General features: G+C 34.9%; 1 protein-coding gene across 1 annotated transcript in view; it reads right to left on the bottom strand.

Annotated features, from left to right (window-relative positions):
* Positions 1 to 24,168, bottom strand: part of PHIP (pleckstrin homology domain interacting protein) — a 108,898-nt gene that overhangs the window by 12,373 nt on the left and 72,357 nt on the right. Inside the window, exons 21-35 of the mRNA XM_036380897.2 lie at positions 22,134 to 22,274; positions 21,198 to 21,274; positions 20,290 to 20,521; positions 17,175 to 17,294; positions 13,483 to 13,590; positions 12,903 to 13,027; positions 12,624 to 12,706; positions 9,447 to 9,558; positions 9,168 to 9,229; positions 7,486 to 7,641; positions 5,433 to 5,553; positions 3,676 to 3,801; positions 1,601 to 1,673; positions 1,156 to 1,206; positions 700 to 849 (exon numbers count right to left, since the gene is read on the bottom strand). Of these exons, the coding sequence (XP_036236790.1) occupies positions 700 to 849; positions 1,156 to 1,206; positions 1,601 to 1,673; positions 3,676 to 3,801; positions 5,433 to 5,553; positions 7,486 to 7,641; positions 9,168 to 9,229; positions 9,447 to 9,558; positions 12,624 to 12,706; positions 12,903 to 13,027; positions 13,483 to 13,590; positions 17,175 to 17,294; positions 20,290 to 20,521; positions 21,198 to 21,274; positions 22,134 to 22,274 (1,737 nt within the window). The remainder of the gene's footprint in view (positions 1 to 699; positions 850 to 1,155; positions 1,207 to 1,600; positions 1,674 to 3,675; positions 3,802 to 5,432; positions 5,554 to 7,485; positions 7,642 to 9,167; positions 9,230 to 9,446; positions 9,559 to 12,623; positions 12,707 to 12,902; positions 13,028 to 13,482; positions 13,591 to 17,174; positions 17,295 to 20,289; positions 20,522 to 21,197; positions 21,275 to 22,133; positions 22,275 to 24,168) is intronic.

The raw sequence follows: 24,168 nt of genomic DNA, 5'->3' as shown, positions 1-24,168 counted from the left end.
GGATCTCATATATATAGGGCTACTTGTAGTTGGCCACAGCATAAAGTTTAGGTTACATAAAAAATAATGGTACCCAGTGGCTGCAGAAGTGCCAAGACAGATCTACTAGTGATGTTCTGAAAAAGAAGCATTTCTTTTCTCTAATTGAGACAGTTAATTTTGCCCAAGTTAATCACCCTTGAATAATATTTTACAGAATTTTAGATACAGTAGAAGGAAAGCAAGCAAAATCTTTGCTTTATTACTCCAAATTTTTATATAATCTTACTTTTAGTTTTTGTACTCCGAAATGAAACCAATGATCCTTGACAACACATCACATGCAGCAACCAAATATAAGCATTTCATATATATGACCATTTTTCAGTCAGGAAAGGAAAGACATCTTAATTGCAAAAGCTGTAATTTACTTTAAAAGCTGTAATCTACTTAATAACATAAGCATCCCTGAATATTAAATATTTTCCAACAAAAGTATCTGAGAGAGCAGAGAAGTATTATTTATTTAGAAATTAGTTGAAAAAAAACAGTAAACATTATTAAATAAGTGACAATGAAGTGCTGAAAAGAATTCTGTCACTACAGCTGCCTGAAGTTTCAACTGAAAGAACTAAAGAAATGGTCAAAGTTAAAAAAAACAAACCAACCCACTACTTAACAACTGGATTATAACCAGTCATCTTGTTCTAAAATACTCACTGGATACTCAAGAAGATCCACTGGTTGTCGAAATGGCTCAGAGTCTTCACACTGAAAAATGAGATTCAGCAGCTCCTGGCATTGCTTCTTCCATGACTGAATGTCATATGACTGAGCCCTATTACGGAGCCGCCGCTTTGGCTGATGATCCTGAAATGACAATATTGCCTGGTGTATATTAAATAAACTAGCTGCTTTTACAAAATCTAATGGGAGAGTTACCCCACAGGATATAAATGAATTCACAACATGCAGCAGCAGAGACAGAAGTACTTTTACATTGAACAGTTCAGTAGAACTACATATCACAAAGTTCAAAACTTTCAAAATGCTGACATTACACAATACTAGAAATATTCAGTTTTACATTCCATTGTTTACAAATACAATATAAACAAGGCAATTTCAGCAACTGTAGCACTAAAAATATAAATTAAAAAATTTAAAAACATTTACCTTTCTTTTTCTAGTGGAAGTCCCCGGCACATTTGTGTCTTTCTCTTCTTCCTTTGAACAAGATAATGAGTCGCATAAAAAGGTTAAAAAATATAAGCATATATGAGTAGGTGAGTTCTTTTATACTTTAAACTTATAATTTGAGTCTTTACAGTCCTACCACGTCCCTCTGAGAAGAATTTCATATAACAGTCAATATTGAGAACCTCTCAGAAATCTAAGCAGCATCTTCCAGCAAACTATTAAAGCTCTCTGCACTAAAGGAAGAGAGGAGGCTGGATTTTCACCCACTTTCCCAGCTGACAAGAAGAAACGTTGTACTGACAGAAAAGTACACTCCGCTTCCCAGCAGTGACTGAAAGCAGTACGTTGGTCCTCCACAGGACAGACAGCAGTCTGGTTTCTCCAGTGTATCAATGCCAATGCCCAAGACACAACCACTTACCTCATCAGAGTCTGACAACACTTTCTTCTTCATTGCGTTGTATAATGGAATTATGTCATAGCAGCTCTGGTCTCTGTAAAAAGAAACAGAAGCTAACATTTATTTTCTATCACCTGTGGAAACAACTGTAATTTCCTTAGGAAAAGCAAAATATTTATGAAGCCATCTCAAATAAATTGAGAATGTGTTTAGTGCTATATGAATACTAAGAGAATTGAAGTAATAAGTCAAGCTAACCATCTGCTCAAAAAGTTGTAAAATATAGATCACTTAACAGTGTGAATGTTTTAAAATTAAAAATCATAATCCTTTACCATGCATTGGCCAGCATCAGAAAAATCTAATCCTGTACTATATAAAAGGTTTGAGGCTCGCATTTTTTTAAGGAGCATTATGGTAAATTTATTGTACAAAAGTGCAATTTAATAATATAATTTAATTTAGCACTCACAATGTATGACATTTGAAATGCACATATGGAAGGACCAACAGTGTTATTGTATAAACCTGCATAATGAAATCAGCAAAACACCCTGATCCTCAGTTCTTGATTAACACCTAAAGCTCCTTACAAAGGAAAGCTCAAAGGTGTTCTATTATGTAGCAATACAAACCACTGGAAAGAAAAGTGGTTTGTAACACTTTTACCACTTGTAACTGTAAACACTCAGCAACTCCACATGGAATCAGAATCCCTAATAAAGGCTACTGCTGTTACCACTAGAACAGCTGTGTGTGAGAGAAGGTAAAAAAAGATAAACTAACTGCAACATCCACCGCCCATCTTCAGCTCTTTAAGATACTTGGATGATGTAAGAAACTAAGATGTATATTCTCAGAGGCATCGAGATATTTCATTCTCATTACAACCATGGGCTTTGCTTTCCATTGTCTAGGCCTTCTACCTTACAGTTACAACCATAAAGCCTGGGCTTTACATGAATTGCTAGTTCACTTAAATTAGTATATTAATAGAGTCAAGCTATAGCCCATTATTAAATAAGAATATCCAAGAATATCCACTAATTTAACTAAGCCAATTAAAAACATACACTGTGAAAAACTCTGAGCTACATACACTTTGAAAAACTCTGAGCTGCTTAATTAATCAGAAAAAAACCATGTAGGACAAAGATGTTAAAGAACAAAATTAGTAACAGAAAAAGCCCTTTAGATATGTATCTGTTCCTAATGGTATATACTTCACTAAAACTTTTAATGTCTAAAGCAGTTAAGTGTTTTACATTCTCCAGCAAATATCAGAAATCACAGGCACTAGAGAATTTGAAGATTTACTTATGGACTCAAAGTCCTAGATTTCCAAATACTAAACAGAGTTCTAATGTTTTTTAAGAACACACAAAATAAAGAAGAACTAGATTCAATTTAACACTGACAAATGAAACCACTAAAAATGTCACAATTTTTATTAAACTAATGAAGTATCTTGCTGTGTCTGCAAGGTGGAAACAGCAGCGCTCACTGTGTATGAGCAAACCAAGGCTGTGGGCACAGAAACTTCTTACAAACTTCAGCTCTGTAGATGTGTCAACTGCATGAAAAATCTTAAATATTTGTCATTGAGTTTGTCTATAGATAATAATAGAATGTTTGAAAGACAGCTACAACTTCAGTTGACTACAAAGCCTTTAATTTTTACTTTGCATACATATAAAACATCATTTTCAAACCTATTATAAATTGTAGCCTAGATTTCATATTTATGCTAACATAGCCAGTATTCAACCTCAAAATTAGAACTCCTAACTTACCAATGAATATATCTGTATCTCCACAAAGATCTGTAACTCCATGAACTCAAACCCGTTTTTATCATTTAGGAGAAAGTCTCTCAAAATAAAATGCCATGCCAATCTATGCCTTTCAATGTATTACAAAACTTGTTTTGCAAACTTATGAATTCTTTGTCAACATAAGCTCTATTCTTTTCTGCCCCAACAGCAGACAACAGTTTTATTTAAAGTGCAGAACTATCTTACTTTAAAATTCTGATCTAAAAAGGCTTTTGCCTTGATAAGAGATAGGAATAACAACAGACCTACTAAGCAACTCACTTTATGAAGTGTAGCAGAAGATCTGTGACAAATTTGGCAGATTTGACAATAGGACTTCCAGGTTCATTAAATGTGCGAGTATTGTGTTCGATGTACCGCACTTCCCACATTAACGAAGAAAGGCGCCTGTATCAAAACAGTTGGCAGGAAAGAAAAGGGAAAAGAAATAAGGACAACTTCTAGCAATATATATGAACTGGGGGAAAAACCTTACAGCCCTCTTCTCATTCACCATTGTTTTCCCTTACATCAGAAAATGTGCACATCGGATATGCTGCCCTGAGTGACCAGCAGCAGGCAGCTTCCTCTGGCTTCCCATTCTTATGTTATATTCTGTGGTAATCTCTACAAATGGCCTAAAGAACATATATTCACTTCAGCTTTTATTTTTCCTTTATGATATATATAACCCATCCTACATAGCCTGTGAACTCGGTTAAGGATTAACAAAATAGTAATAAAAATCTTTTACAGTATACCTTTTTCTGACAGACAACAATCAGATTTCCCCTGATTTAATAACCTAACTATAGAATAGCCACATTATAGAAAATTATGCACAAAAGCAGAATAACTGAAAAAAATAGATCCCTATATAAAAAAGGTAAAATAACAAGATAGTAATGAGTGATGGCATAAAAGTTAGTTTTAAGGTAAACCTCATGAAGAACCACCAAAAATCAAAAGTGATCTGAACAATCCACTAAATATATATATAAATCACTGCAAAGTGCAACAATATGGTTGCTTATTACCTAACTAGGCCTCAGCAATATTACAAACTAAAAAAGCCCATTTATTGAAGGTGTGTTGATTACCAAAAATAACTGCTTTCTCTTTTGACAATAGAAACCAAATCCAGCAAAAAGTTCTCTCTATCTGACAGCAAAGCAGTGCATTATAGAAGAGAAAGTTGGATTACCTCATATGACACAATAAACATGGAATTCAATACTGCAATAGAATGACAAAAACCAGAGGTGCTATTTTGAAAATGAAAAAGCAAATGTACTTTAGAATTCAATCTTCATTTAGCATGTATAAAGCATTAAAAATGAATTTTGAAATTTGGCGCAAAACAAAATCCTATCCATATTTATTCAAAAGAAACTAAAGTGACACTGATTTTAAAAATAGAAATAGAACAAAACCTCAAGAAAACTGAAGTAATTTAAAGAACTATACTCCTATATAGATATTTACTAAAAAAAAAGAAAAAAACCCACAGCAATTGAAATCACAGTTTAAGAAAATATCAAAACAGTATCAAAAAGTATAAACTTTTTTGTTGCTGTAGAACAATTCAGAAGTTCAACACCAATAATTCAAGAAGTCCGATTCTGTGTAGCTGTTCAAGTGATACAAAAATATTTTTTAAAGCACATAAGGACAAAAAAAACCACTTGAGATATTTCTAAGGTCTCTCATATTAAATTTTGAAAATACTTAAACTATTAAGTGGAAACTTTATATCCTTTGGACTAAAAGTTACTTTACTAACCCTGGAATTTGAATCTCACATGGAAAAAGTCATTTACATAATCAGGAATTTGAATGCCATGTCATTCTAAAATACATTTTGGAGATGTTCAATCCTTTGTTGAGTTTTAGGAAACAGAAACCTAGATCAAGGATATTAGATGAAAGGAAATAAAAGCACACACCCGTGCCCACCTCCTAGTTTGTATGACAAGACAAAGAGCTACCAAAAATAAAGCTGCTGGTAGATCACAGCAGAACTGAGAATTGGGTCTAACCTGTAAAATCTGCTTTCCAGTCTTTGCTTAATGGTACTGAGGTCTGTGGGATATGCCACAACAGTGCAATACATTGGGTAAGCCTGAAGATCCACTGGTGCCACAAATGCAGAAGCAATATCTAGATGAAAAAAAAACAAGCAAACCACAAAACCCCCAGTGTTATATACCACAAAGTTCCATAGCAGTTTTGAGATTCACCCCCCTGCAACATAAGCTATTTCTTCATGTTTGAAATGCACAGCAGTTACCCAAAAATAACAGTAACTAGATATTCCAAATGATTTCTGATATCCTATTTAGAGTGCTTGCTGAGGTTGTGCTGTACATCCCGTTGCTGCAGTAACTGGGTGCCCATTATGTTATGCATGAAGCACCACACTCCCCAAAGGCATAGCCAAGTGCACGTTTGAAATACATGTATTTGAAAAGTAGAAATATTATACACAGATGAAAGCATGCAATTCAATATCATTATTTACAGGCTCATTTCATTTTACTTTATATTGCTACTCTCACATCTTTAAACAAAGCAATACATTAAATTCCTGCCATAAAAACTACAGTGCTATTTCAGCCTCTGTAAGATGTGGGTAAAATCCATGCTTAAAGTAAACAGAAACACTCTCTCCTATCCCTACCTAAAAGCAAGGAAGCCTTCCAAAATCAATCCAATATAGTGCTAGAGGACTGCTGAGCAATTTAAGTCTGTGCTCCTTAACAACCTTGCTTTTTCCCTCCTGTACTTAGAATCATCATGAGGGCTTAGACACATCATTCTAACATCTTGTATCTCAAGGAAAAAATACTGCAATACAAAACCATAAAATCATCTTTAAAAGTATCAAAAGTTTTTAAAAACAGAAAATATGCTGCTGCTAAAAAGATTTCTCCTCTTCTTAAAGCTGTTTACTTTTTTGAATGTTCTAGCAACTGCTACTTTGTACCAATATGCACCACACCTGCTGTAGCTGAATCCCAAACTGAGTGCTCTACCATACGCCATAATGCAATATATAAAATGATTACTCTTAGATGGCACAGCAAAAACAACTCATATTTCATTTCCTCAGAGTTTTAGGGTTTTTCAACAGAAATCTCTAATTTGTCCTACTACACTAGGACAAATTAGATAACTCCTTTGTTTAGGAAGCAAAAGGAGGCTTCTTATGCAGTATGTCATCAAAGAAACCATATGGAATATACAGGTAATCAGAATTATTTCAAGAGTTGAGAGGTTTTTGGCTTTTTTTGAAACATAAATCTTACTTTGCATTAAGTGCTTCAAAAATCAGTTAAATAAAGTTTTTGTGACTTTTATATTTAATGCATGACCACGGTTAGCCCAAAACCTACGACTGCTGATTGAACATCTTTTGATCCCCATAAAGACATACAGAAGACTTATAATTCAGCCTGTATTTACTGATGGATCTCCATCCAGACATTCATCTGTGATCAGGTAAATTTTGCAGCAATGTGTTAAACATTTTAACAATTACTTTTTCAGAAGCTGCCTGTAAAGAAAAATTGCTCTGCAACTAAATAGCAAGTAGCTTTCCTAAGGTAAATAAATTACTTTGCCCTCAACATTTTATGTAATTAAAGAAATGTGGGGAAGAAATCAGGAATTAGCAGAGGGAAAATCCACACATAGATATTCATTATCTAAGTAAATCTATGCTTTTTTCCTCCTCCCCCATCTGTCCATAATGTAGTTAATATTCACTTAATCATAAAGGCTTTAATTTTATCCCCAACATGAGATTCTGGTAGCTAAAGTTAAAAAATCAAGTAACTTGCTTTTAACATATAAAACCCAAACCCCTAGCATATGTCAAATTATCTACCAAAAAGCAACGGTTACCTTGGGAAAAAGAAAAAAAATGTAGGTTTCACAAATACTCACTATAAAAAAAAAAAACTTCAAAATGTTCAATGAGAAAGTTTTGTTGTGTATTTTCTCACATTCATTTTGGTAATTTCAGAAGTGCTCATGATCTTAGTCTGAAAAACATCAACTACAAACATACCCATATTATTCAGAATTTACCTAGAGTCATAAGCTGGTTTATCCCTGCAATAATTCTGTCACACTCCTCATCTCGGGCCCTGGAACCCCACTCTCCATCCAAAGGTTTGTAGAGCAGCGTTCTACGTTCATCGTCAGTTAAAGGAACACTAGTTCCCAGTTCTTCTGGAAACACAGCTGGAACGGAATATGAAAATTCAATCAAACATAAATGTTTGTATCTTGTGTAATACATATACTTGTAAATCCAAGATACCATGAAATCATTTTTATAAATGCATAGCCCTTGATTTGCTCAAAGACATTTTGGATATATCCAGTATCCTTTCTGTATATTATTCTGTGTTACATTTAAATCCTTACAATGCAGTTTGGTGTAGAGGTCCTCCCCGAAGATTTATCCTCTTCCAAATACTAATTGTAAAATTCATTTTAGAACCAAGTTAGACACTCATTTATCATAGTTAAAACTTGTGTTTTGGTTTTGGAGTTATTCTGTGTTTAAAAGCCAATATTTTAGGTAATAAGTTATTTTGGTAAGGAATGGTGGATGATTTCCAGATAGTTTAAAGATAGCTTTGACATTGCTGCTAAAACATTCTCCAGGTAGTGGTTCTACATTGCCACAGTTTTGAAGTCAAATGCTAAAATGACAGCTCCTGGGTATGCAAATTAATAGTCTTATCACCTTAGCATCCTTGAGGACCTACCAGTTTTGACAATTTATACTGTAACAGCAGATTTTTAAAGTATGATGTTAAGCAGTCCTCTTAACAATTTTAAAAAAAAGTTGATATTTGTGAATATAGCAAAAAAATCAAATTCAGGTTTAGTTATCTTAATCAGTATTATCTGAAAATTAATTTTCCTTTCTTAAGACAATAGGAATTGGCCTCTACTAAAAAGTAAACAGGGGCAGTCTATTTTAATTATCTATTTTAATCACGTTATCACTCTAACACCTGTCTTTTACTTATGATAAAGAGGTACCCATTAAAAGAAGGATTGAACCAAAATAAAAAGTTGAAATGAACACAAGTACAATTAAAACAATTAAGAATTATTTATGCTTACTTTCGAGAGACAACATTATCAAATGTTCCATGGAAAGCACAAGGAAAAAATGCGGATTCTACTTTGCTTTTTAACAAGAGTTCTATGAAGTCTTAGAAAAACCCAAGCAACCAACCAACAAACTGTGAACATGTGAATAGTGCCCATGCTATGCTGTCCACCATGCAGCCTGTGTATTTGCTACATGTGCTGGGTCAGAGGGAGAGGAAAATGCTGCTATTACCAAACTCTCTCACAGGCACAGGTTGCATCTGCAATGCACTGAATGTCTGCAGAAATGCTGGCATATCTTAAAGCAGCAGTTTCCTCAAGCTGACCTAGATAATGGGTTATCTTCCTAATTGTACAAAGAGTTAAGTTTAACAGTACATTATGTATAGCATTTTTTGTATTATTTCTATTTTCAACATCACTCAGTTTATCTAGCATTGCTGGTTTTTCCCACTTCCTTTATCTTGATTCTCTTTTAGGTTAATAACTGATTTAAAGATATTCTTTAAATGCAACTGCTTTGTGGGCCTTCTTCCCCCTCCCCCCAAAAAACAGGATTGTTTATGTAAAACCATATAACATATTTTTTCTTCTTAAAATACACTTGCAAAGCAAATTATATTAATAATGTAACATACCATTACTTGGTATCAGCTCCATGTCCCAAGGGCTCATCTTCTCAGTATCACCATTGTCCCAGCTTAAAAATAACCACACTTAAATTATCCACTAATATTGCTTCAACAATGTAATTATTTAATGTTTGTAACAAAACTTTAATTTATACACCACAGAATATTATAATAAACTGGTACAGTGAAATGCATGACTGAATTTAATGAAAGTAAGTTTCTCAGTCAGTACTTCAAATGAAGGAACTAATTAACATAAAAAAGATCGAAGATAAATTTGCTAACCAGACATTGTAGCACTGAAATAAGCTATCAGGATAATCAGGCTGAAGAGGTTCCTGGCTTTCAATTGTTCCAAACCACCAAGCATCATCTATAACTGACCTGAAACGATCACCTAGGTAAGAACAAAAAATAATTTCATCAATATAAGACATGTACCCTCCCAGAAAAGCAGGTGTAGATATATCTGGCTTGATCCTGAATACAGAAATCCTTCTGAACATTTACAGCCTCAGCAGGCAAGCATGAGTCAATGCTCTGTTAAAAACTAACAAAACTATTACATTCTTTTTGAAGATTGTTTTTTAACCAAAATAAAAGTTAATATGGCATTTTAGAAAAATAATGATTTGCAAATCTACCTACATATTCTTTACTTATGAATTTATTTCTTAATTTCATAAAAAGGTAAGACATTTCAATGTTTTGAGACTCCTTTAAAGCTCAAATCTACTTGCATTAAATGCTACATGCTACCTTAAAATAACTGAACACTGTGACACTTCTGTATGGGGAATATTTTACAAGCTGCTGAGCTCGTCCTCCTTAGTTCCTGAAGTGCTTTTTCAGCAATGCAAATGTAACTCAAGAGGTTCATTCTCTTTACTATGCAGGCAATCTGACTGATAATAGAATAAAATTTATTAAAGCTTGCTCAAAAGGTTAGCAAAGTAATTTACTGTGACTTGCAACGGCTTCACTACCACAAAAAATTCACGCAGCTGAGAAAAAAGGTCAGAAGCATTATTAAAAAAAATTACACATGAGAATGCATGTATTACACACCATCATAAAGGCTAACATTTTCTATAACACATGCCACAAAATTAAGAAACAATTTTACTGTAGTATTCTGTTCAATATAAGAAAAAATGTAATTTAAGCTTGAGATTCCAAGAACTACACATTTTTAGGTGGGATTTGAATATATACACACTCTCAGCTGCTGCAGTATTTGTTCCATTTCTATACATCCACCCTCTGCCCAAATGCTTGCTGAAGTTGTCTGAAATAATAGGAAGTAAATCTATTCTCAAAAATGGTCTGCTTTCTTTACTACATTTTAAAAAAATTTGAATGTAATGGATAACTAGTAATTCAGGACAATTATAAAGCTTCTATTAATAATCCTAATTGTGCTGAATAGAACCAAGTAAACCAGAAATATGTGAAATGCAAGATCAAAAATGTAAATAAGGGCTGATGTTTTATTTTGAAAGAATAATTTATCTTCTGAAGAGCTATAAAATTAGTTTTCCAATACAGCCTTCCCTAGTGATCAGTTTTACAAAGAAACATCCATAGGTACAACTAAGAGTGAGTTCACTGAGCTGAACATAAAGCAGATCAAAACCACTTAAAGAGGCATATATTGGCAGCTGCTTCTAAGTTCTCAAGAGCCACAGCATTCCTACAGACAGAATGCTAAAGCAGAAAACATGAGTGAAAGAACCATCTCCTGAATCTCTGCTTTCCCCATGTCCTCTGTGCTACCTCATCTATACAGAAAGCAGTCAAAAATCCTTTAGAAGAAGGTGGCTCTAGTGCAATTTTCCAGAACTGAGTATCCGTGCATAATGCTCACTTGAGGATAACAAAAAATGTATGTGCAACTCACAGTGGCTGCTATGTAAGAGACAGGCATGCACACCTGCCTAAGACACGCAGCAGGAAGCTGCAGGAATGCTACTGGGATAGCTTTTAGCCCAAGTATTAAACCTGAAGTTTAACTATAGTAAGATAAAAATATGCAGTAAATAGAATCTGAATGCAAATAAGAACCTGTAATTTCAAATTTTGTTTGTTCCTTCTAAAAAGATTAATACAATTATATAAATTTAATATTAAAAGATATAATAGATACACAGATATTTTTTCCAAAAACAAAGCCAAGACAACAACAAAAATTTACATTATTTGCATTGGAAGCTTGATAAAAGGTCCTGGTACTTCCAATACTTTCTGTGTAGCTTGGATTTATTCCAGACTGGAAATTTCTTGAAATACAGCATCAGCTCAGGAAGCCTGGCTAGGCTGTCACAAACAAACTATGGCAATCATTCTGCTGCTGCTGCAATGATTTTGTGCAAAAACATGGCATGGCAGAGGAGGACAAGACTGCAGATCCATAACCATAAGGAAACAGCAAAGCTTAGTGACCTATTAGTAGATCTTCATCAACCTTGTCACTTATGAGATCTTTAAACTGAAATGATCTTGGAGAGGAAATCAAGGTTTACATTTCTTATTGGATCACAAGCGTAGGGTCTTTACCAAATTCCCTGAAGAACTGAAGATGAGCTGTCTTTTCAGACAACATAGTGTGAAGTATGAGATGATATGGAACTTATTCCTATGGCATCATGTAATTTATACATGTAAAGTAGCCAACCTAAGGATACTGCAGAGGCATACAACCTAAGGATATCAAAGGACAGGAGATTAATTCATTCCACAGCTGAAAGTTGATCTTTGTCATCATATGGAAAAGATGACTTGGAAATAGATCTGACTGGAGGACCTACCAGTCATGGGCATTGTTCCAATATCCAGTACTCCGAAATAACTGGGCACAGGCAAAGTAAAAAGAATCCAAGTCATTCCCTCATCACTTGGCAGCAAATTATAACTATATACGCTTCAGTGAAGCTAAACCATAGGGTTTAGAAAAGAATTCAAAAAGTATAAGATGGAAAGAGCATTCTTTTTGTACAATCTAGACATCAATTTGCAATTTATGAAAAAGTATTCCCATGTTTTCAGCAGAAATTTCAGAAATTGATAAAAAATAATCCTAGTAGCAATGCAGTTGTAGGAGGGCCTTCAATTAAAAAAAAAAAAAGATACAAACAATATATAGGCTACAAGAAGTTTTCAGCTAGTAACAAACACCACATTCCTAAAACCTATCCCTAACTATTCTCTCTGCAAATATACAACTGAAATTTTCTCTGCACTTTCTTTTAAAGATCACCTGCAATATTTAGCTTGCTTGCTGCCACTTTGGTCAAGGACTACATAGAACTCTCCAGCTAACTATGGGCAGAGTTTACTCTCTGACTTCAGTATAGTATTAGGATTTCTTTACCATAATCTACTTTTAAGAAAGCTATCATGAAAATAGGTAGACACTTAGGAAAACAAACCAAACCACACCACACAACTTTCCCCACAACTCACCTATATTCCATCGCCTATGCTTTGCATCATCAAATTGTTGCCTCAAAACTAGGAAATCTATGACATCTGGCATATCATGGTACCTAATTACAACAGAACACACAACTATTAAGCAATAAACCAGCAAAAGCATAAACCACATAAAATTAACACTTCAAAATCAACACTCGAAAAGCACAAGGCAATATTAATGTAATCATTCCACTTTCAACCTCAACACCCCCTGGTCATCCCCATCCAAGAAAACCCCCAATTTGCATACAGTATTGCTTTCCTTACTTCATGGTGAAGGCTCCTCCAGTCAGTTTACCCGTATCAGGGTCAAGAAAAGCTAGTTTAAGACAGCAGAGAGTAGGCAATCCCACTTCATACTTAATCCCAACTATTTTCATCAGCTCTTGCTCCTAGAATAAATAAAATACTATGTACCACCACTGAAGTTAATTGAAATAGCTTTCTGAAACATGAAAACATGGGTATATTGAATGCACTATATTTCTGCCAGATCATGTCAAAATCAAGAATCTGAAATTTAGTCTTCCACAACGAGCTATATTTCACAATGCAATATGCTTGAAACATATTTTGCTATGAAGTATAACCATCTTATCTGCTCAAGGTGATACAAAAAGTAGTAAAGTTCAAGGTCTGATTTCATTTGACTATAAGTCAAATTTTCCCCCTTATCTTACAATATTAAGAGCACTAGATTTACTTGTATCAGGGACTTACTTCCAGTTAGGTTTGTTTGCGTGTTTGTGGTTTTTGTTGGTTTTTTGGGTTTGTTTGTTTGTTTTGGGGGAATTTGTTTGCTTTTTTTAATATTAAGTTAGAAACAAAAAAGAAAAAAAAGTCATACCCGTAATTCCATTTTATGCCATGGTTGTTTCTTGGGATTAATATTATAAATTTTGTTCTTCTTGGCCATTACAACATATGCTTCATGACCTTGTCGGAAATAGTAAACCTAAAAGTGAAATGTGACAGTTATCCTACAAAGACTCTGTGGAGCTGAAATGCTAAAAAGTCACTGTCATACAATGTGTGTACTTTCTATTTCATCAACTTTTCAGTCTGTTTTCCTGCCAAAGTCAGGGGTTCTCAAAATTTAAGTGGAGGAAAACTTAAAAAGAATTATTATATAAAATTATAGAAACATTTACAAAAAAAAGAGCAGAAAACACTTAGAACATTATTTTCTGTATGGACAAAATACCCTATATTACACATGAATGAGGCTAACAAAATCACTAACAAAACCATCCATTTATCATTGTACCATAGAGCAATTAAATGACAGCAACAATTAATCTACCTGGTTAGACATCACTGCAGGACAGCCCTAAGTTAACTATCAAGTATCACTAAACTCACTATCTAGCCTATCTTTTTCAAACAAGAAATATATTCTAGAAGGAAAAGTCTGTTATTGTTCTGGTAAGATTTTGGTGTTTGCTTCCACATCACTCAAAAAATAGCCTAACAAATGCCTGAAAACTAAAATAGACATTTCCAATGCTTATTAATTTTTTAAATCCTTCTAGTATATATTTCCATGGTTCAGACATCCAGAGTCTAATCCAGTTCTGCTTTGATCTTGTTGTATATATCATACCACATGGATTAATGCTTTTATAATAAGCCATCACTGTAATGAGTTAGTAAGCTGAAACCCATTAACATGTATTCAAGGAATGTATTTGAAATGCGAAACAGAGGTTCCACAAACTAGTCAGAACAAAGATCTGATAAGTGGCTGTATTCTTGGTTCAATTTATGCCAAATAAAAGATGCTCTTTAAATGTCCCAGCATGGGATTTCCATCTAATTGCAGAAAGGAAAGATAGCTTTAATGTAAAGATCCAATACAACAAGAAAAAGCAGGGCAGAAATCACTCTAAGTTTTAAAATACACAAATAAAGACACTAATATTTGTATTCCTACCTACTTGCCAAAACACTTGTATCATAAAACATTATAAAGAAGTCTTTGCCAGGTTTCTACATTAACGAGTACTGAACTCTTAGTGTCATGTGTCAATTTTCTTTTTTTAAATGAAGAACTCAGCACCACTTTTTTTTTAAATCCCTGTTTTCAGAGTATTCAATATGCATAATATCCTCATAGGGACAAAACATACAGCAGCTACAAAAGGCATGAAAGCAGTGAGAATCTCCCAGGCACTGTCAGAATCTATCTGTCAGGAAAAGGAACAGAGGCTACTGAGACACATCTGAAGGCAAATTTACATTACACTCTCAACATTGTGATGATTGTTTCCCATACATTCCAGTGAATCAAAACAAAAAAAGGGCACAGGCTACAAACAATCTCTGCTACACTCAGTGTTTCTGCTAAACCACTACATAAATTCAACCCACTGTTTACAGAAGAGAAATATTCTTTATTTTGCAAATGACTCTAAGCATTGCATCTTCTGGCAGAAGAACAAACTGCAAGATATTTGTGAAATGAAAAAAAATTTCATCTTTTTCCCAGGAAATAATATTTTTATGTTTGGTGAATTCCTGCTTCTGCATGTTTGTTGTAGTACCTAGACAAAACTGGTTTTTATTGTGTTAAGGGCAGAACACTCCAACAAACATGCCTGGCATTTGGGTATTCAGACAGTGAAGTTGCAAGCCCATCTCTCTGGTGTGTTTCCACTGTTCCTCAAGTCACAGGGCAGAGATCTGTAAACAGCACTATTCAGAAAGGGAAATGGATGGTATGTGCTATTCTTATACCCTAAGTGTAACTAAATATAGCACTAGTGGTTTTTTCTTACTTGTTTGTACAGCTTGAGAACAAATTTTAAATATAACCCCCCCCCCCAAATCTTATAAAACATACCTACCATCCAACAAAGTGTTGGAAGGCCACACAATATCTCTTCTCATAATATTCCTCTAATTAAACCAACCCTTTATTTCTGTGAATGTCAAAAGTAACTTTCTAGATGAATACTTTCTTTTCACATATTAAGCAAATCCGGGGAAGGCAAGTATCAGAGAGGAATTTCAGACAGAGCAGCTGGATTACAAACCTACTCTCAATTGGTGCAATTATTCCTACTTTCTAGGCACAGGACACAAAACCTCCTGTTTTCCCACATAAAGCATTTTCAGCAAAAGGATGTACCCTACTTAGATATTCCTAGTACACACTGTACGTGGTATTCAGCAGGTGCCAAGTCAAACACAACTGTTTATCTTACTAAACCAATATGATGTTAAAGTCTCCTGAGCAATATGGTACTGATAAATCCTTGGCTGCTTCACTGTATCCAGATGGTATCAGGCACCAAATATATTTATTTGGACTTGATCTTTTGAACAGCAGAGTCTCCAAAACATGCTTCCTGGAGGGTATCAATCCATAAGCATTCTCTCTAGCTGCAACTCTCAACTTGAAATGCTCCTTCCCTCCCACACTAGACTTTGCTGATGTAATTTTTGCATAACTGTGCTATGAACTGATCAGTGAAGTGATCCAGTAAAAACAAAACTGCTTGCACACGCAACCTCTGCTCCTGATTCTGTTTCTGAGGTGGTGCCCACAAAAAGCTTCAGCTTGGGAACAAAGTTAATCAATTTTGCCACCATGTCAAATATTTCTCCAACAGCATTCTAAAAGTGTGAGCTATACAACAACTCTGTTTAGTAACTCAGAAAACATGCTGCTCCCCAAACAGACAACACACACTGCCCATTACAGCATAAGCCAGCTATTTCCTCTTATTTTAACCTGAGGGGGTTTTAAGAAACATGTACAGACTCTGGCTTTCAAGATTGCATTCTACCTAATACTACTTATTCAGAGAATGCACTGTAATGTTCACCTGCTACATATTCCAAAACAGAAACAGGTGGGTATACTTTTGCTACTGCATTTTGAGACATCTGGGTCATGTTTACAAAGTATTTACAGTCTGGTTTGTATAAAATACATATATACAAAACTTTTTTCGTGGTTTTCCATTGTGATGAGATGAGCAGAAGTTTTTTATATCAGGAACACAAGTGATAAGGACAATATCAGTATTTTTCTTCAAAATAAATGATTTTTTTTTAAATGACATCAAAACAATCATACCAAGCAAAAAACCCCACAACCTTCCCCAGGAGGCTTGATTCCTGGGGTTTTTTTTTCAAGTCCCAAACTGAAGTATGTTTTCCAGACTTAATTTCATATCTGATTTCTTACCTGTTTTTCAGGATCCTAAATGCTCTACAATTAAGGAATACTTTCACAACATAGAGCACCTCGCACAGCTTTTCTACAGGTGTCATAAGGAAATCCACACACTGAATAGCATACAAGAAGGAACACTACTGCAACAGCAGGGAATAATAATATAAAGTAACACTATGCAGAATATTTTCGAAGTACAAAGAAGCAAAAGCAATTTTAGCCAGATCAAAGAATGTTTTTAAGAAAATCCAAAATATTTTGATTAAAAAGTCTCTGGGGGAAAAATGCACAGATGAAAATACAAAAGGCAAAAACAAACTAAAGAAGCAAGGACACAGAGGCAAAAACTACAATACCTCATCTCCCATCTGTGGGACAAATGGGCACCGCCGAGGAACAGTGTCTGTAATCCATGCTGAAGGCAGCCATTCTTCCAGTGTCAAACCATTTTCTGCCAGAACTCCTACAGCCAGCCTCTGAAAAAAACATAGAGGATTTGTACAAAATTATTGTTACTGTGAGGATTAATCTTAACTGCCTTTTGAGATTTTTTGGGGGGTGTGTGGGGGTGAACTCTAACAAAACCTGAAATTAGTAACAGTCCAGTAATTATGTCTCATGCCCAAAAGGATACAATGGAAACATGTCATTCTCTTGAACCAAATTCACATGGTTGCGTTGGCCAAAAAAGCACTAAAATTATACAGCTGCCTCCAATTAAGGAACCTTGCACAAAACAAGGAGGAAGATTTATGAGGTAAATCATGTGAAAATTACCTGGATTGGGCACATCCACATTTACTATATTTACTATAAAGTGCTATGGAACTACATTTTCAGAATGCATTTCTACATCACATACTTGTAAGCAATGACACTCAAGGCAGTTGCTCATCCTAGGTGCACACTGCTTTCTGTACCCAATAAGTCAGATAAAGCAGGGGTTTGTACAGCCATTCAGGCAAGGCTGCTTTGAAATTCCTAACAGGATCTTGTGAGTGTGTACAGAAAGCAACCCTGGATGTCTGTACAGAAATCCACTTCATACAGCCACTGCTGGAGGACTGCATCTCCAGACTGCAAGTAGGATATGCCACGTGTAATTCCATTATATCAATTCAAATGTGGTTTCACATGACAAAGGGCACTGTGATGATTGCACCAGTGAGTATCACAGGAAAAAGCATACATATTGTAAAAAACAAAAGCCCACAAAAAAAAAAAATACAACATCTCTACTGTAATGAGTCAATAACATAGAAGCACTTTGTGAATTCTGAGGTTCAAGTAGGTCTGTCTTGCAAAAAACTGATACACTACATCAGAGCAAAATGTCTAGCTAACTGGTGAATTATGGGAAGGTAGAACCTTCCTTTATTGTAACTTTACACATTAATCATCAGTTGAAAACATTCTGGAACTGAAGTCTGAATTTAGTTACTCATCAGGAAGGGACTATTCCCAGTGATTTTATTAAGTAATTTCTGAAACTCTACTAAATCCTTTAGTAATTAGTTCCACTACCTGACTACACACTCAAGTGGGTTTGGGGTTTTGAGCTTTCTGTGTCATCAGATGCAACATCTCACTATAACAAAACAAGGAAGGAAATCATTGTGTATTTATTCCTTTCTAAACCATTATAGTTTTATACAAGCTTTTTCAACGTATCTCTTCCAAACTCTCTCTCTTCTAAGAGTCAGCCTCTGTGTCTGATCTAAAGAAAAAAAAAATGTTCAGCACTTTTGATCTTCCTGGGTGAACCTTCCTTATCTTTCTTCCTTGTCTTTCTTCTGATACTGCTGTATCATTTTTTAGATTGATTTTTGGTAGAGGGGGATTAGAAATGTAAGCACCATTCAAAATCATTAAACCCATGCATTAATAGAGATGAATGTCATCCTTTTTTAATTTTTAAGATTCTGTGTGTGGCTACAAAGACAGTCAGAACTTCTTTCCTCAATTGAAAGACCTAATTTAGAATCAAGATCAGAATGAGGAAGAACTTTCTACCAGAAAGGCCTGTGAGCTCTCTGCTCAGTAAGGAGGTCAAATGTCCACCACAAGAAACTTCAAAGATTAACATCTGTCAGGAATGACAGGTATAATTAATGCTACCAAGGGATAGAGGAAAGAGAGATGATTTTCTGCAATACTTCCAGCCTCATATTTTCTTCTGACTCAAGAAATAAGCAGGTCAGCTTTCAGTCTGAAATATCTAGCCTTGGTACTTTTTTAATCAAAGATGTCCCATATCTCAATAACTGGGACTAAAATGGATGCAAGATTCCCAAAACACTCTGGTTAGTTTTAATCTAAGTGGAAATACTAGGCTGTCAACCAGTTTTTTATAATAAGAAGCTAAACTAGAAGTTTCAATCATTTAAAAAGTCCCCCAGCATCTATTTTTCTCATCTGCTTTCTTATTCCATCTGATACCTTCTTTTTGTTTCAGATCGTATGAATAGCAATATACTATTAGTATTGACAGTGCAACTAATGATTGTGTACAATACAGAAAAAGTAGCCAAAACAAAGAATAAAGATTACCACCTGACATCCTTTATGCCATACCAGAGATTCACAGCTAATCTGACACTGTGCCAACCTCTGTGTTCGAACAGCTGTTTTGTTAGTCTACCTTCTAATGAGGGCTAAAACACTGAAATAATTATCTTAAAGAATGCTGAGGACTCCTAACCTAATAAATAAACAAAATACAGGTACTTAGTTTAGATGATACAGTTAGCTTCCTTGGGTACTGCAAAAATAGAAGCTTTAAGCTTACAATAATAACTAACATCTACCAGATGGATCACTTCTGGTCTCTGTAAAGAAAGAAGGAAAAATGAAGTTTTCAGATCTAACAATTAAAAACAAAGCAACCTCTCAAAAACCACGCTGAAAATAACTAAATCACTGGAAATTTCTATATACTGATATAAATTGTAATTACGTTATATTAGAATGCAAACAAAATACAGACAACAACAAAGTCCTGATCAAGTCATATTTCCCTTGATGGAGTCAATACTGACAAGCATAATGCAAATATCATGTATCATATAATTGACAGAAAAAAATTATATGATTATGCAGATCTAAAAAAAATTGCAATTATATAAGAAGACAAGTCAGCACAGCTGTAAAAAATACTGGCATTTTATAACAATACTCAATTGTATTGGAAGTTTAATTTCTCTACTTCCACAGAAAGAAAGTTTCTGGTGTGAGCAAGGATAGCGATAAGGACATTAAAAGTGCTCCTTACATCAAATGTATCATATTCAGAAAGCATATCATTATAGTCATCTGTCTTGCAAGAGGTCTTTAATTACCATCTCTAAAGAGTAAAAAGTCACTATGTGTTTTAAAATTAGACAATATTAGGTTGTATATGTAACCGAATCATTCATCCAATTATTTCTAAGTCAGCTGGAATGAGCAACCTGTAATACACAAACATCTAACCTTTTGTTTTCTCTCTTTGGGTTTCCTCTTCTTTGGTGATGTTGATGGTCCATCCTTCTCCTCAATACCCTTTTTCCTTTCCTTTTTAATTTGCTTCCTTTGTTTTTCAGGTCCTTCTTCATCCTCTGAACTACTTTCTGCTTTCTTTGTTTTAATTTTCGGAATTTTCTTTGGTGGTTGCAAATTGATTCCTGCATCTGCCGTCCAGTCAGAATAATCACTAGAATAGTCACTATATATGATATAACAAAGAAAAAAGAAATTAAACCCTAAAGTTAAAAAGTGCATTGGATTACATAATATAACTCAATAAAAGATTACAGTTAACAGCCTAGCTAACTACAATGTTTTGATAGTTAAAACCTTGATGATTAAAACCCTATATTCTAGCTACAATTTAAATGATAATAAACCAAAAGTCCTGACATCATTTGGTCTTGCAAGAAATTTAACTTATAGCATCCCTCAAAGTAAACACTGTTATTTACTTCATCAATTCAAGATGATAAACACTGAAGTTTGGATATTGTTTTCAAGACTTCTGGTTTTGAATAGCTTTGAACAAAAAATAAAGGATGCTCTATTTGCTCTTTAATTTCAAACCAAGGAGCACAGCTCAGACTGAGCACCATAGGAAACTGCTACTACCAGCCTGAAATGTTTGTGTGCCTGATAAGAAATACCTTCCTGCAAAACAATTCTGCTTCTAGCAAACAAGGAAAAACCTTCCCTAAATTTTAGTTAGCAATATGACTGAAAATTAAATCCTGAAACTTTCATGTTCTTCTTCACTTTTTCTTCTAAATCTGCACAAGTATTAGTTGTTATTCATTAACTGTTTACAGCAAAAAATATTAAAGATTTCTTAGCAAGAATTTTCTCTGTATGTTATCTATACTGTCACTTACCTAGAACTGCCATCACTGTGCCATGCTCTTTCATCATCCTCTGATGTTCCACCACTGGCAACAACTACTTCCCCTTCCTAATAAGGAGAGCAGAGGGCATTGGGAAGGGGAAGAGTCGGGAAGCAGAGAAAAAGAAAGGATTTTCCTTAGAGTTTAAGTTATAATATATGACAATACAATGAAAACTCTTCTAGGCTTTATATGCGTTATAAACATCTGGTATTCTAGAAGCTTTATGTTAAAAAGGAATTTTAGTTTGCAGGAGGTTCCTTTACTTTAGTGGACTTTATAAAGAAGCACGAAGATACCTGTGCCTGGCCAGATGCAGTGTAGAGCAACATTTTTCATCACCATTTGAAAAGATTAGTTTACCTTCTTGAAAATTATTTTTAACATCGTATTTCCGCATCTTTTTAATATCAAACAAAAATATGTTCATATGCAATATGAACATTATGTACTCCTCACTCATTCTCTGCCATAGCTACAGAAGCACAGAATAATTGAGGCTGGAACATTATGTACTCCTCACTCATTCTCTGCCATAGCTACAGAAGCACAGAATAATTGAGGCTGGAAGGGACTTCTGGAGGTCATATTATCCAACCTCCCTGTTCAAACAGGGTCACCTAAAGTTGGTGACCATATTGCTAGGCCACGTGGGCAGTACTGACTAGGCTTACAAATTGCATATACTTTAGAAAATACCCCTACAAATGAGCATTTTTCTCCTTTGTCAATTACTTTTTAATTGACTTACATATACAACAGCATATGAAAACCTAATACAACATAATTTTTTAAAGAGGTGAAAGGAAACACCCAATTAAGAATGTAACTTGAGTTTCCACTAAAAACAAGGTTTCATTCGCTGAAGCAGGAGCTTTATGCATAGAAATGGAATGTGTAAGACTGCCTTAAGAATAAGGCTCTTACATCTGAAGAACTGTGTCCATTTTCCAACTCTTCAGCAGGCCTTGCAGTTTCTTCTGCTGCATATCTCGTACGGTAGTTGTGCTGATTGGCTGCTTGTTTCTTTGAGTCACTAGCATCCAGTAAATTATCATGAGAATGGTTCTGTGAAGATATAAAAGTCAAAATACATAATATTTGAGCATACGTTTTATTAATACATAGCATTTTCTTTAATAATACTATTCCAGGAAGCAATTTTTGGACTGGCAAAAAGTTACAAGTCCAAAACAAAGAGCTGCTGAAGAAAACACTCCACAGGCATAGTTGAATGAATATAAGCACCAAACAGTCTGTGTATTCTGGAAATAATTAAATTTCTTCCCATACACAAACACAATTTTTAAATCTGCAATTATTAAAAGTATTCATTCTCTGAAAGTACATGTCAGTTAATAAGGACTAAAACATAACTACAGATAGGCTGCTAAGGGTTTGTAAAAGCTTAGAATTACACTAAAAATGGCCAAGGAAAGCAAACTCCTTAACAGAAGTCCAAAGTGCTATTTTGCAGCCAAGGGGTCAGATGTGTTAGAAAAGAAACCCGTACAGTAATACATCCTTAGCATAGAGATGACTGTTAGAAAATACAGACCTTTAAATAGTCTGATGATGCATTGAAAAATTCAAATGAATAAGTGAGTTTGAAAGAATACGAAGCTTAAAAGAATGAAATAAAGAAACACTTCATGTTCCAGCATTAAGAGATTTTGTTCCTCCTGTAGAATATATATAATGCAAACACTTGCTCTCTTCATCAAGTCTACAATCTTGTCTTAGTCCCCAGTCACTGCGTAAAAAACTCAAGAGTCATGATCTCAATTTCAAGAGTTTTGTGCTAATTTTTTTTTTTTTTTGGCATGTACAGTCAAACTTCATCTTAGCTCAGATCCAAGAAAATAATTTCTGGGCTCATTACTAAGTGCCACAAAAAGAGGCACACTTCCTTCTGTTCCAGTATTATCCTCCTGCCACAACGAAAACCTCGTATATCTATTAGGTGCTGATAATAGTTTAAAAAAAAACAGTCCCAGAGATGAAGAAAGCAGAACTGGAACAAAACAAAGAAAGGCACTAATATTTTGACAGCCTTCTAGTAGAGCAGACTGCTTGTACCTATTCTTCTTGATTTTTTTTCTTTTGTAGGAAAGAAAATACCTTTTCTATCATGTATGATATAAGCTGGTTCATTAGGTTAAATTTTCTTCTTGAGGAAAATAACTCCCACTTTTTACAGTAAAAGCTGTACTAAAATTTGGCTATAAGATTTCGTTTTCCTGAGCCACAACAGTCATCAATAAAATGCAGAAGTCTAATAACTAGTTTTTCTCCCATGCTCCCTGTTAGAAGATATACACCTTCTGCAGGCATGACTGCAACAGTTCAGTAAAGCAAGCCAGCACACCACTCTGTAAAGTTGTGTTCCAGTTTTCATCAAAGCACAGAGGACCAACACAAACTGCTCCATGCTCTTTTCAGTGAGTACTGTGCTTCTGTTGTTCTGTCCTTCTGTCTAGTTGGGGAAGTTATCACTGACAGCACAGTTACCAGAGACACTTCTAACGGGACTGCTCAGCTATCAGCATTTTAACATTGCCTAAGACTTTTGAGACCTGGGGCACTCATTCCTCCTTCTGGATTCAAACTGGCAGTGCACAAGGGATCTCCTCAAGCTGCTCTGACCTGACCCAGAACAGCTCCAAGGCAGCCCTGAGCTCAGTGGCTGAGCCCATCCCACAGCCTTCTGTCCTTCAGCCTTCTGGGGCTGCTCACTTCTCATCAAGCTCTCAAGATTCATTACTGAAGCAAAGAGGTCACAAAAGCCAGCACTATAGTAACTTGTTTCTGCTACTGCACTGTGCCTTTTTCACCATAAAACATAGTAGGGACATAGCAGGGACAACAGAATGGAATCCCATAACCCCAGTGAAACAAATTAGTCAAGTATCCATAACGATAAGGGGGACATATTTTGCAGAAGCTACGTTACAGCTTGACT

The sequence above is a fragment of the Molothrus ater genome, chromosome 3 (genome assembly GCF_012460135.2).
Source record: "Molothrus ater isolate BHLD 08-10-18 breed brown headed cowbird chromosome 3, BPBGC_Mater_1.1, whole genome shotgun sequence".
In the NCBI taxonomy this organism is placed as follows: domain Eukaryota; kingdom Metazoa; phylum Chordata; class Aves; order Passeriformes; family Icteridae; genus Molothrus; species Molothrus ater.
This window is presented reverse-complemented; position numbering and strand designations above follow the sequence as displayed.